This window comes from Lolium perenne, chromosome 6 (genome assembly GCF_019359855.2).
Source record: "Lolium perenne isolate Kyuss_39 chromosome 6, Kyuss_2.0, whole genome shotgun sequence".
Lineage (NCBI taxonomy): Eukaryota > Viridiplantae > Streptophyta > Magnoliopsida > Poales > Poaceae > Lolium > Lolium perenne.
In genome coordinates, this window is record NC_067249.2 from 263,056,090 (window position 1) to 263,070,012 (window position 13,923).

The 13,923-nt window shown below is 52.7% G+C and overlaps 1 protein-coding gene across 1 annotated transcript; it reads right to left on the reverse strand.

The window, feature by feature from the left end:
* Positions 1–11,240: 11,240 nt before the first annotated feature.
* LOC127305421 (uncharacterized) lies at positions 11,241–13,376 on the reverse strand. Its single transcript, XM_051335840.1, has one exon. The coding sequence runs from the start codon at positions 13,311–13,313 to the stop codon at positions 11,526–11,528; it is 1,788 nt and encodes a 595-aa protein (XP_051191800.1). The 5' UTR covers positions 13,314–13,376; the 3' UTR covers positions 11,241–11,525.
* Between the last annotated feature and the right edge of the window lie 547 nt (positions 13,377–13,923).

Genomic DNA, 13,923 nt, shown 5'->3' on the forward strand with positions numbered 1-13,923 from the left:
ACGGAGTGTGGAGGAGCTAGGGTGTCCCAGGCGAGCATGCCAAAGATCGACGCCGGCGGCAAGAGCCCGAGGTGCAGCGTGAGAGGAAGGAGCCGGCTGGACGGGATAGAAATCGCCTGGACTCTCACAGCGGTGCAGAACCATCCGGGTACGGGCGTCCTTTACAGAAAAACCAAACGCGTCAAATTCCACAGTTACAGAGTTGTCACGAGAGAGAGTTTTAACAGAGACTAAATTTTGGACAAGTTGAGGTGAAACAATGACATTATTGAGAGATAAAGGTTTAGAATTAGACAGAAAATTAATTGAACCTATGTGGGAGATGGGGAGACCAGCACCGTTACCGACAATAATGCGAGAGGAAGTGGAAGTTGGCGAGGAGGTGGAGAGATTACCCGGTTGAGCAGCCATGTGGGCGGAAGCGCCGGTGTCCATGAACCAGTCACTGCCGCCGGTGTAGGAGCCTGGAGAGGGCGCGTACTGTAGGGTGGTGTAGAGTGCAGGGTCCCAGGGAGCCGTCGCGGTCGGCGGTGGAGCAGCATACGGCGCGAAGCCACCGTAGGGAAGGGCGCCAGGGGCCGGCTGCAGCGCGGCGAAGAGGGCCTGATGCATCGGCGGACGTGGACCCATGATGCCGGGGGCGGGGGGTGGGGCACTGGCATGGTGTAGGCGTGGATGACCCCGGTCCAGGGATTGTAGCCGCCACTCCACGGCCGCGGTGGCGGTTGCGACCACCACCGCCACCACCTTGCTGCAGCGGCTGGGGAGGCGCGGTAGGCGCGGTGGGCGCGGGATGTCGAGGTGGCTGCGGGGTGCCGTGGCTGAACCCGGCAATGAGGGCGGAGTGGACGGCGCGGGCGCGAACACCCTTGAGGCGCCGTTCCTCAAGGTGGAGATAGTCGACGACGCGCTCTAAGGTGGGGTTGGCCATGAGGGTGAGGTTGGAGGCGGCGTTGCCGAGGTCCTCGCTGAGGCCGGCGGTGAGGGTGGAGAGGAGGAGCTTGTCGCTGATGCGGAACCCGAGGTCGTGAAGCTCATCAGAGATGGCCTTGAGATGCAGGCAGTAGGCGTCTAAGGTCTGATCGCCCTGCGGAGTGCCGAAAAACTCCTGCTGCAAGAAAACAGCATGCTAAAGTTTATTGTTAGTGAAGAGGCCGTTGATCTTTGTCCACACCATGTGGGCGTCATCGCCCTCACGAACGACGGTCCTGAAGATGTCCGGCGAGACGGTGAGGAAGAGCCAGTAGATGATGGTGGTGTCGATCGCCATCCACTCGGAGTCGCGTCCCATGATGAGGAGGTCGGCGGAGCCATCAACGTGGTCGCGGAGGTTGTACTCGCGGAAGAGCAGGTAGAAGTACGTCTTCCAGACGTGGTAGTTGGCGGAGTCGTGGAAGAGCTTGATGGGGACGTGGTCGGCGATGGAGACGGCATGGAGGACGGCAGCGTTGGGGGTGGTAGAGTCGGAGAAGGAGTCGCCGAAGGGGTTGACTGCCACATCAGCCTGATAAGGAGGCTCCACATGTCATAATTTCTGTTAACTCACTATACACAAGTCTTACAAAGAAGTGGTGGTTGTTTGTCATGATGTTACACCAGACTGGTGGGTTTTTTTCAAAAAGTTGAAAAGTGGTGATTTTTTGAAACCCTAGTCACAATTGTGGTGAGTTTTTTGTAATTAACTCAAGGAGACTGCACTCCTCATGTCGTGCTAGCATCTTCAGGTCCAAGTTACCACACAGCGCCACTGCAGTACCTCCTCAGTGTCAACTAAGAATAAGTTCATTCTAGTGAACCTGAGAATTAGCAAAACCGTATAAATAAACACATGTCTTTGTATCATTTATATGCAAACGATGAGAGCACAAGATAATCATCTCATCATGGGCTTAAGTTGAACATAAGTAGAACTTTTATTGAGAAGACTTCCAGCAGCCCTGGTCAACGTGTATACATCGCTAAGCTGGGTCCAAACCAGCACAAGCTAGCTGGTGGCACGACACACGACACATTATTTAGGCGTAGATAGAGTAGCAGACATGACGACGCTTTGTGTTACGCACCACTATATCCGGCCGTAACCGTCACCGGACGGCAAGGCCGCGCTCGTCTTCAGTCCGATGTAGAGGCGGGGCAAACGAGGCCCGAGACCTCAGACAGGTCGCAGACTGTGCGCACGGCGTTGACATTGCCGGCCAACTCGGTGGGGTCAGTGACGCCGGCACGCCCGAAGGCGGCGCACAGGCATTCCGTGGCGCTCGGCTTCCCTCGGACCTCCCGGCAGCACCGCTCCCTCTCCAAAGCCAGGTTCTTCCCGCGGAGGTCGGCTCTGCCCAGCCGGAAGTCGACGCAGAGTCCGAGGCCCTTTAGGTAGTCCGTCGTGCACTGCGCGACCGCAGAAGGTGGAGGTGCCGGTGCCATTGCCGGTGAACTCTGGCCCCGGACGGAGGCCACAGCCGCAAGCGTGGCGGCGAGGAGGAGGAGCAGGACGCGGGAGGACGACATGACATTGGTGGTTGCCATTGTTGCTGCTCGATCGATCGATGCTTTTTCTACTTACTTGAATTCGTAGATGTGTTGATGACGAACTGCCGATCAATGTTTGTGCAAACCGGAAGGTATTTGTAGGGGGCTAATTACCGTACGTCCATCGATCTGGGCTCGTGGGTCGTTTTGAGCGTGCTCAAGGTCTTTGTGGCGGTTTGGTACGACCGTACAGAGATTCTGCTTCCGTTGGTATATATTGACTAATCCTTGTTGTCTACTGAATACTCAAGTACATGTGGTTTTAGAATTGCATTTTTTTGTGCTTTGTTATTTCCTTGGCCCGTCCAAGATTTCTTTTGTAGCTCCGCCACTAGGCACAGGATTTCCTTTTAACCCATGGAGATCCGAGACGATTTCATAAGCTAACTATTAATTTTAGTGTAGCGCTCACAAATGTGAGTGGGAAATGACTCCGTCTCGAGCGCCGAACTGAGACCAACATGCTCCCTAGTCTGCTTCCACTGGAAATCCAGAGCCAGGTTAGCAGAAGCGGCAGCAGATAATATGAGGGGAGGGCACATTACATACTTTGGTCAAAAAGCCATATCCGTCCCTCGGAGCAGCAAAACATCTTTGCCCAAAGGAGCGTGAGCATGAGGGTCAGCATGATGATGGTGTACAGGACTGATGGTACCTTGAGCGAGCATCAAAATATCCGCTTTGCTATGCTGCTTCCCGCGTTTCGCAGCTCCGTTTCCACCAAGAAAAGCACTGGAAGTTCAGTGTGGATAGGATGCGCAGTGCCACTAATATGCAGCTGCACTTTGCCCGGTAATAGAGGCAACAGCCAGACAGGCTGTGCTGAAGCTGAACAATGCTGCCCTTCAGTGAACATTCAGGATTCAGGCTGGCCCAGAGAGAAGACACTGATGTTACTTGCAGAAGCAGCTGTAACGGATTATGCAAGTGAACAATCTGACACGAGATAACATGACATTACTTGCAGAACCAGCATTTCCAGTTTTTTCGCTTCATTTTCAGCAAACGAACACCCAAGGTTTTTTTGCTTCGCCATCTACATCGAATACTAACCTAAAAGCTGCTGAATCTTTCATATGTCACACCAAGTTCCAGTAAATTCAGTGCACACATCAGAGCAGAAATTAACACAAGCTGAAACCACATTTCGTATTTTGAGACTTGAAAACCACAGAAAATTTTCTCTGCGTCAACAGTACGCAATAGTAGGTACGTACTGATGTAGCACAGCGAGCAGAACTTGCTGCGCCTCATACATACATCAATGCAGCAGCGTGGCTTTCCCGTGAACAACACAGGAAAGCCCTGTAGCTCTTCACAAGAGAGCTTACATCCTGATAAATTACGCCATTTAACAAACACCAACTTGACTTGCAAGAAGGTACACTATCCATTAGCAACCTCATATTTAGCTTTGGAAGAATACAAAGTTAACACTGCATAATTGAGACATTGGGTTGCTGATATTGAGATGAACTGAAAGAATTAACAAAGAGCAGTAGTAACATCTCGGACAAAACCAATGGCTCTTCACAAGAGAGCTTCCATCCTGACAAGTTACTCCATTTACAAATACCAGCTTGACTTGCAACAAGATACACTCTATCCATTTGCATAGCTTTGGAAGAACACAAAGATCACATGGCCAATTTGAGCCACATTGGAATGCTGATATTGAGAATAGAAGTAGAATGAATTGAAAGAATTAACAAAGAGCGGTAGAAACATATCAAGACATCGATAAAGAACTCTCCAACATTAAAGGGAATTTTCTGGATACGGGTACTACTCGACCCGATATAACCTTAAGTTACATAGTTGCTCGGCCTCTAAGTTATAGAATTTTCGGAAGGGGGAGTTTTCTTCACACTGTTCATTCGGTCATTTTTGCCTAAACTACATGCTTTCGAATTTGGGTATGAAAAATTGCCCATATGTACATACTTGTATCCTCTACGTGCAAAATTACAGGCCGTGGGCCGGGTATGTAGACAGTCAATATCTCCATTCAACTGCAAAGCATCTGTCGATTTCTCTCAGAAAAAAATCGGCAAAGCGTCGACTACTCAGATTATTTAATATATTAGTTCTATGTTTTTTTCCCAAAGCATCTGGCAGTCACGTAGAGTAGTCAACCATGGAGCACCGCATTGTCATAGCACAGCAAACCCAATCTGAAAATAACCTGAGCAAAACCTATACTCCTATGAACAATGGTTAGTGAACATGGCAGCAGTGGTCAAGGCACGATTGCAGCGTCAGGCCAGTGGGCTATGCAGGTGATTATCATGATTGGTGACAACTCGCCGAAGAGGACGCGGTCCAGCTCTAAAGCAATCTCGCTTTCCTTTCTGTATTCAATCCTTGTCGCAGGTAGGCCGCCCTAATCAGTGCCCGGGTAGGAGCTTTTGCATCCAATTATGCTGCAACTCACATCAACAATCTGTACAGTAATAGCGCTATTGTTTTAGGCTGAAATCTGAGCGCCATGGTCGCTTTCGGATGAAGCGAGTGAGAGCAGCCGCTCGGCTCAAGCTCCTCTAACTGCCACCAAAACCTTTTATGTCACCCATGCTCTTTGGCACCCCAGCACTAGCAGCTGCTGCTACCCACACAGCCCCGCACGCCGCGAGCACACTGCATCTAGTTGCCGTGTCACACCGTGCTCATGAGAAGCCATCTCTATCAACAGAACTAAAAGCATCCTAAACCGCGTCTTTAAAACGCTCTCTAAAGTTTTTTTGGGCACGCTGGACAGAAGTTTTTCCCAAATTATTTTTGTGTCCGGCGCGGGCCAATAATCTGTCCGGCGTTCTCAGGCCATCCCGACCCACAGGAGACGGCCTGGGGGCGCCGGACACGAACCGCGTCGCTTAACACACTGGATAGGGACAACCGGTTCGACACGCCTACGTCGCCGTTCAGTCCATTTTATCATTTACTTCTTTATATGTAGAATATGATAGCGATGATGAGATGATGATTCATATGTTGATGGAGAAGGAAGCCACGGTTGCGGCAGGCGAAAGGGGGCATTTCATGATACTCGCCGGTCTTCTGAAGCTAGAAGAGAAGGAGGAGAAGGCTTTCCCAAGCATGGAGGTTCAAAGTGCGGGAGAAAAAAATCAAAGCCAAGGCAGAGAATGAAGGGCCATGTCATGCTCTACATCGACTACCTAAAGATTCTACATATACCCCTAAGGATTTCGCCGGCAATTCAGGGTGAACAAGGAGGTATTTAGGACCATAGTGCATGGTGTGAGAAAGTTCGATACCTAATTCTTGATGAAGAAAGACGCAGTCGGACTCCCAAACTTCTCATCAAGTCAGAAATGCATTGCGACAATGAGGATGCTAGCGTATGAAGTTCCTAGAGATTTCAAAGATGAGTACCTATGGATGACTGAATCCACTACTCGGGAAGCCATGTAGAGATTCTGCAGGGGAGTGGTTGGGAAGTTTGGGCCAACCTATTTGAGAGGGCCAACCTAAGAAGAGACAGCTCGTATCATGGCACAGAATGAAGCGATAGGAGATCCCGAGATGCTCGGAAGTATCGATTGCATGTGTTGGTTATGGAAGAATTGTTCATTTTGTGGCAAGGTTTGTACAAAGGACATCATGTACATTGTAGTGTGATTAGCTGTCGACGACCATGACTTCTAGATTTGGCATGTCTTTTTTGGCATGGCGGGTTCTCACAATTACATCAACGTGCTTCAGCGCTCCACGGTATTTGCAAAACTAGTTGAAGGGCACGCTCCACTCTGCAAATTATGAGATCAATGGTCATCAATACAACAAAGTGTACTATCTATGCCAATGGCATCTATCTTAAATAGTTGACATTTGTGAATAGAAAGTCTCACATTGCTTCGCAGTAAGAGAGTTGCGGGAAGGATGTGGATCGTATTTTTGGTGTGCTACAAGCTTGATTTACCATTGTTAGGTATCCTGATCTTACTTGGTCTCAGGAGGAGTATTGTGTGATTTTGGACAACATGATCATCGATTGTGAGCGCAAGGACCCACCAATAGATGATCATCTGTATGATGGCAAGGGTTCCCTTGCCTAGCTTGATTATGAGCTGCCCGTAGATTTTGCATATTTTCTTGTTATGCATGCAGAAATTGGCGATGGAGGTACTCATGGGCAACTTCAAAATGATCTTGTCGAACATCTATGGAGGCTCAAAGAAGATAACTAGACGATTTTACTTATTTTATTTATGTCGTTCCTTATTGTAAAACTATTTATTAGTGTGCTACGGTATTTATTTTTGTGGCAGACTATTTATCATTGTGGTACACTATTTATTATGCTAACACGGTTAAAATTGAAAAAAAAATGATAACCCTATCCCAACGGCCATTATGGAGGACATCGTTAGGCAGAGACGACGTACCCAAAGGTGGCACCTTGCGCCCCCACCCCCAACGGCTTGTCCGACGTTTGAAAGACGTGGCTAGGGATGCTCTGGGAGCATCTCCAGTCGCTTCCCCTAAACGGCGTCCGGTAAAAATGCCTGATCGACTGAATGGGGGACACCACTTGGTGGTGCCGCCTTTGTGTGGGCGCTCATTCCTAGCCGCGTCTCCCAAATGCGGCCCCAAAACACTGAAATATGACCGAAATTATAATTTGTTTCATTCAAAGTTTGATTACATATTATTACAAATACAAGTAGCCCATATCCTACTCGCCATCCTTCGGCCGCTCGACGGCCCCACTCGGTCGTCACCGCCCTCCCTCCTCCGGTTCTCATATGCCCTCCACTACTTTCACATCGCCGATGCAAGAGCCCGGCGTCCGCACGTCTCCTCGTGGAGCCGTTGCTGTTCGTCCGCCATGAGGCGCCCCCTCCTCCATGGGTGCCCGTTTGACGGAGATGCCGACGATGTGCTGCCACTGCTCCTCGAAGGCCTCATCGCGGCGCAAGCATCCTTCCCCTTCTTTAGAGTCCGTAAGACTCAATAATGGTCCTCTGCTCCGCCGCCTTTTCCTCCGGGTCTGGCTCGTCGCTCCAACTCTCCAGGTTGTCGTCGTCCCCCTCCTCCTCATCGCTTTCGCCGCCGGCATTTCCGCGTCCTCCGTTGCTTCCATCACCATATCGGCGGCTCCCTCCTCCTCTGCATCAGCCAAGAAATGTGCATGCATCTCCGCATCCTCCTCGTCCAGGTCATCATCGTCGGTGGTGTACTCGTTGAACCCGGGCTCATCGAACTCAGGCTCAAGGGGCGGCACGGGTTCTTCGGCTAAGGTAGGTGGAGCGCAGGTGTTGAAGGAGGTGGAGGTGCCAGCCTGCCGTGGCCGTCGAGGCCGAGCATGGCGTAGGTTGAGGCAAGGCGGCGTGGCTTTTTTTGTGCAGGATGATGGCGAAGAACTACGGCAGCGACTGTGGTACCGCCAGAGAGGAACGGCGAGTTTTTATAGGTTGAGGCGGCGCGGGAAGAGCCGGGCAAATGGAGGGAAGCGGCGAGGGAAAGGGAGGTAACAAGCGGTGTTGCGTGCGGCCATGCGTGGAGGAGCGCTAGCGCCGATAGGACGCCTCGCTTGCTTCCGCGTCATAAACCATCGTCCCATTAAGAAAAAGCTATGGCACTTCGGTTCTATGTTGATGACACGGATAGCCCACCAATCACCACGTCACTTGAATGTTGCGTCTGATGCCCCCGCAGCAGAGACACCTTCAACTAGCGGCACAGAACTTTCAGTTTTAGATCGGTTGCCTTTCTCCCCTTTCCCCTTTCCCCTCCGCCCCGCCCCCACCTGCTCTCCCCAGATCTAGGGCCGGCTGGCCCCTCCCCTCTCCTCTCCGGTGGCGGCCGGCGATGAGTAGGGCGAGGGTCCCCTCCCTGTATAGCAGTAGAATAGGATTAGCTTTATGCTGTGTTGTGGCTTTTTGCTGTGTGGTCGGCGCTATGCCGTTTGTTTGGAGTAGTTCGCCGGAGCTTGGCCTCGTCCGGCGGTTTCCGGTGGTCGTCCTCTTCTTCGTGGTGCTCCAGTGGTTGGAGACGGAGGCGGAGAGGGGCGGCACCGCCGGCATCTCCATGAATAAGGCTGCTGGTGCTGCAGGTCGCCTGGTTGTGGATTCCCTTCTTCTTCTCTTCAACCACCGAGGTGATGGCGAAGCGGAGAGGGAGCGACAAGCTCCTGGTCGACTTGCACATCGAGGTTCGTATGCTGCTTTCTTCAGGAGTTCCTCAGCGGGGGACGTGCGACGGCGGTGTCCGTCTTGCCTTCGCTTCTTATGGCCGGTTGGCGGCCCTCCTCAGCCACGATCTGGTGGCTGCTCAACCTCCAGGCTGCAGGCCACTTCGGAGGATGATCAACTCCGGCCGAAGATTCCACAGAGGTGCTGCATCAAGTGGTTCGTCCCCGGTGTTGGCATCGCTGCTCCGGCTGCCGAGTTTTCCATGGTGGTGCGGTGGAGAAGGATCCTAGGGACCCGATTGCGTTTTCTGTTTTCTCTGCAGGGTCCTTGCTGCAAATGTGAAGGTCTTGTTTGTATTTTTCTTTTCTTTCTGGACCTTTCTGTAACTTGTAATCCGACCGCTGGTATATAAAGCAGCATCTAGCTCTTGTTCAAAAAAAAAAAATGCCCCCGCAGCGAACTCTGTGTAGCGGGGATGGTCTCAGGACACCAAATAGTTTATTAGACCGTGCCATACTGAATCGGTCTTTGGGGAGCTTGACGGAGAATCGCTTTGGGAGATGCGAGTGAAGATGCTCTGGTACCGCTCAACGGGCGACAACCGGTGTGGTGTGTGGTGAGGCGAGCATTGAAAGCTATCGCTCGCTGACCATCTCCGGCTCCCAAGCCGGCGGCATGGGCAGCCATGCCAGGCTCCATGTGCCACGACGCCATGGCTGCACATAGATGCAGTGCAGCCTCTGCTGATTGTGCCGCGACTCATCTTCAGTTCTTCCACTGGAGCTGCACTGCGCAGCCAACAAGGCACATGGAAGGGAAGGAGGCTGCACCAGAGCTGTTCTCCTGTCGTGCTACCATCTTCAGGTCCAAGCTACCACACCAGTGTACTACTGGCAGCTGGGAAATGACTCCGGCTCCAGCGCCGAACCGAGACCAACATCTCAAGCCCTCTAGGCTGCTGACTGACTGACAGCCAGAGCCAGGTTAGCAAAAGCGGCATCAGTCAGATAATCCAGCACATTACATATTTTGGTCAGTCAAAAAGCCATCTCGCTCCATCCCTCGCAGCAGCAAAACATCTTTGCCCAAAGCGAGCGTGAGCATGAGGATCAGCGTGATGATGATGGTTGTGGTGGACAGATGGTACCTCGAGGAAGAATGAAAGATCCTCTTTGCTATGCAGCTTCCCGCGTTTCTCAACTCCGTTTCCACCAAAGCGGTGGAGGTTCAGGGTGGATAAGATTTGCAGATGCACTTTGCCAGTAATGGTGGCAACAGCCAGACAGGCTGTGCTGAACAATGCTGGCTTTCAAAGAACATCGATGAAACAGGCGATAAATAGGAAACAGAGATGTCTTTTATCTAAATCCAGCATCAAACAATCTGACAGAATCTAACATAACCTACACTGAACCAGCACTTTCAGTTTTCGTTTGATTGTCAGAACAGCAAACACAGCACCTACAGTTTTGATTGTCATGACAGCAAACACAACGCCTACAGTTTTTGCTACACCGTCTGCATCCAATAACTGAAATAAATAAGCATGAAACAAGATCCAACCAAAGCTGCTGGATCATTCATATGATACACAAGTTCAGTAAAATTCAGTGCCCCCATCCATCCGATCACAAAACCACATTTCGTATTTCCTGGCTTCAAACCACACAAAATCTCCACTGCATCAACAGTACGAACTACTCTCTCCGGTCTCTTTTAATTGACTCGAATTTGGTATAACTTTATGCTAAATTTGAGTCAATTAAAAGGACCAGAAGGACTAGCAAGTATGTACTCATGTTCCAGTAACCAAAATTTGCTGCTGCTCATACATACATCAATGCAGCAGAGTGGCTTCCCGTGAGCAACAGATGGGAAAGCTGTAGCTCTTCACAGGAGAGCTTACATCCTGATAAATTACTGCATCAACAAAACAAACCAACAACAGCATACACCATGCAGCTGCATCCTCATATTTAGCTTCGGAATAATACAAACACAAAATGGCCCAGCTGAGCCACATTTGACTACTGGCATTGAGAATAGCACAATGAATTGCAAAAATTAACAAAAAAAAAAAGCAGTCGTAACATGTCAGACAGAAACAGGTGGCTCTTCACAAGAGAGCTTACATCCTGATAGATTGCTCTATTAACAAATACCAGCTTGACTTGCAACAAGGTACTCTATCCATTTGCATCCTCACATTTAGCTTTGGAAGAATACAGAGATCACATGGCCAAACTGAGCCACATTGGAAAGCTGACATTGAGATGAATTAGAAGAATTAACAAAACGCAGTAGTAACATCTCAGACAAAAACCTGTGGCTCTTCACAAGAGAGCTTCCATCCTGACAAGTTACTCCATTAAGAAATATACCAACTCGAATTGCAACAAGATACACACTAAACTCTTATCCATTTGCATCATCACATTTAGCTTTGGAAGAATACAAAGATCATATGGCCCAACTGAGCCACATTGGAATGCTGATATCGAGAATAGCAGCATAATGAACTGAAAGAATTAACAAAGAGCGGTAGAAACATATCAAGAATTAAATAAATAACTCTCCAGCATGCTAATATAATTATCCATTATGTCCACGGAAGACTGTATGTACATCTAAGCACACCAAGAACTAGTTGCATATGACCGAACCCATTAGTTCCAAAACCAAAACTCTAAAGAAAAAGATAAAAAAAAATTATAGGTGAATAATACTAGACACAATAACGAATCCATCCAACTGACTGACATATTAACCCCATAATAATATTGACGAACGAACGAAGGAAAATTGGCGAACTATTTCAGTTTTAGCCCATTGCTGGACAGGCGATCAGGAGACGGTGGGCTTGACGGCCACGGGCTTGGAGGGCTCACTGCCGAGAACTGCTGCGGACGCCGACATGCCGTTGACGGGCGAAGGGTACTGCTGGGGGAGGATGCCGGTGTAGTAGACCGCGCGGCCGTTGCTGTCGTAGGCCACCTGCGGGTAGGCGTTGGACATGGCAGGGGCAGGAGCGGTGCCGTTCCCGTTGCCATTGCCGTTGTGCGGCGCGGCGACGGCGTAGTAGGAGTTGCCGGCGGGGTTGGTGCTGGCGTAGTAGCCGTGGGGCGGCGGCCCATGGATGTAGAAGAAAGGACCATGGTCGGCGGCGGAGCCAGGGGCGACAGATGCATACCTGCCCGGCGGCACTGGCAGGTAGGCGGCGGGTGGAGCGGACGACTGAGGAATGACTTGGGGCTTTTCCGGGAACTTGGGAACGTAGTACTCTGGTGGGGCGGTGGTGGTGGCGGGAGGGTAGGCGCGGGTGAGGGAGTCGTTGCTGCCGTTCCTGGTTAAGGCGGCTGCGGCTGGGGCAACCTGAGTAGCAGGGGTAGCCGGAGCTGGAGCTGGCTGCTGGGAGGCAACCGGAGCAGGAGCAGGAGCTGGTGTTGGCTGCTGAGCTGCAACCTGAACAGGAGCTGGTGGTGGTGCCTGCTGGGCTGCAACCTGAACAGGAGGTGGCGGTGCCTGCTGTGCTGCAATGGGAGCGGGAGCTTGTGGTGGCTGCTGGGCGGCGAGCGGATTAGGAGTTGGTGGTGCCTGCAGGGTGTTGCTGTCGGCGAGCTGCAGCTTGTCGTGGATCTGGCGGTGGAACTCGGTGGGTGGGGAGATGGGGGGAGCGAGCATGGCGTTGTCGGTGGCGGGGTTGGGGATGCCGCGGTTGTCTTCAGCTTTGGGCGGGATCTCGACGGGGACGTTGTCCCTGAACATGGGGGGCTCGCCCGCAGCGGCGGGGTCCCTGACCTTGACCGCCGGTGGCGGGACGTAGGCGTATTCGAGGCCGTAGAGGGCGTCGAGGTTGTTCCGCGATGTGAGCATCACCGACTGCGGCACGGCCGCCATGGGCACCGCGTGGGGCACCGCGTGGTGAGGAGGCGAGTGGACGAGGACCGTCTCCTGCGGCTGCGGCTGCTGGTGCTGCGGGGTCGGGCTGGCGGCCCTGACGTCGGCGAGGTACCACTCGTGCTTGGGCGGCTCGACGACGGCGGCGTTGGGCTGGCGCATCGGTGAGGGCGAGGCGGACGCGGGCGGCGGCGGGAGCGGGGGCGCGGGCGCCTGGGGGAGGACGGGGAAGAGGAAGACCCTGAGCCTTGGGGTGGAGCCTCCGCCGCCGCCGCGGGAGGAGCCGCTGCCAGATCCGCGGAAGAGGTGGAGGCGGTCGTACTCGATGACGAGGTGCTCGAGGTCCTCGTCGTTGGTGACGGAGACGAGCGCGTCGAGGTCCTCGCCGGGGAGCTGGTACTTGACGCAGATTTCGGAAGTGGCGGCGGCGCGGGCGAGCGCGGCGAGGCGGGCGAGGAAGTCGGGGTAGCGGAGCGGGCGGTCGATGGAGAGGATCTTGGTGTCGCCGTTGACGTAGGAGAGCTGGTTGTCGTGGGGCCGCGGCTGGATGCGGCCGCCGTAGCTGACCATGAGGCGCACCTTGGGCGGCGGCGGCGGCGGGAGCGAGGGGGGCGGGGCCGCTGCGGCCGGCTGCGCGGCCGCCGCGGCGGGGTCGGAGGGGTTGGGGTTGTTGTCGTGGTGCGCGTCGTCGGTGGCGGCGGCGGAGAGCGGGGAGGAGTCGCCGGAGTCGGCCATGGCGGCGCGCGCGCGGGCGGCTAGGGTTGGTGGCGGGCGGAGGCTGGGGGAATGGGGGAGAATGGAGGGATTATAAGGTAGGTGCGGCGCGGGTGGCTCGTAATCTGCAGATTAGGGATTAGTGGAAACGGGCCCGGTTTTGGAGGGACTCGTGTTGACTGGGCCCGGCTCTCGCTCGCCCGCTGCGGCCGCGAATGCGTGTGCTGGTGCGGTGGGCCCGGCCCTGCCGCTTTTCGCTGCTTTACGGTTTCTACGTTTCTTTTTCTAGGACTATCATCTTTTTCCCTCCGCTGGCATGGGAAGCGCTGGCCGCTGGGGTTCACCCACAGTTGCGTTGCGTGGTGTCTCCATTGGGGTTGGGATCGGTTTCTTCTCTATTTTCAGGTATGGATGGTTTTCTTCTTTGAGGATCAAGTGGTTCAATTATTTGCCAAGTTCATGATTCATATGTATTGCCAATATTGTGTTCCGAATATAGGGAGATCCCTCTCTACATGATTATTGTTGGAATTTGCGTTATCGATGCCCCTAGGTGTATCCATGATCTTGGACGCATAGACTTGCGAAGATCGCCGTCAGAACATCCCCGTGTAAGGCTGCAGGTGGGAGT

Bases quoted from the DNA above. Each gene is read 5' to 3' on its own strand.
- LOC127305421 (XM_051335840.1), bottom strand. From the start codon at position 13,313: ATGGCCGACTCCGGCGACTCCTCCCCGCTCTCCGCCGCCGCCACCGAC.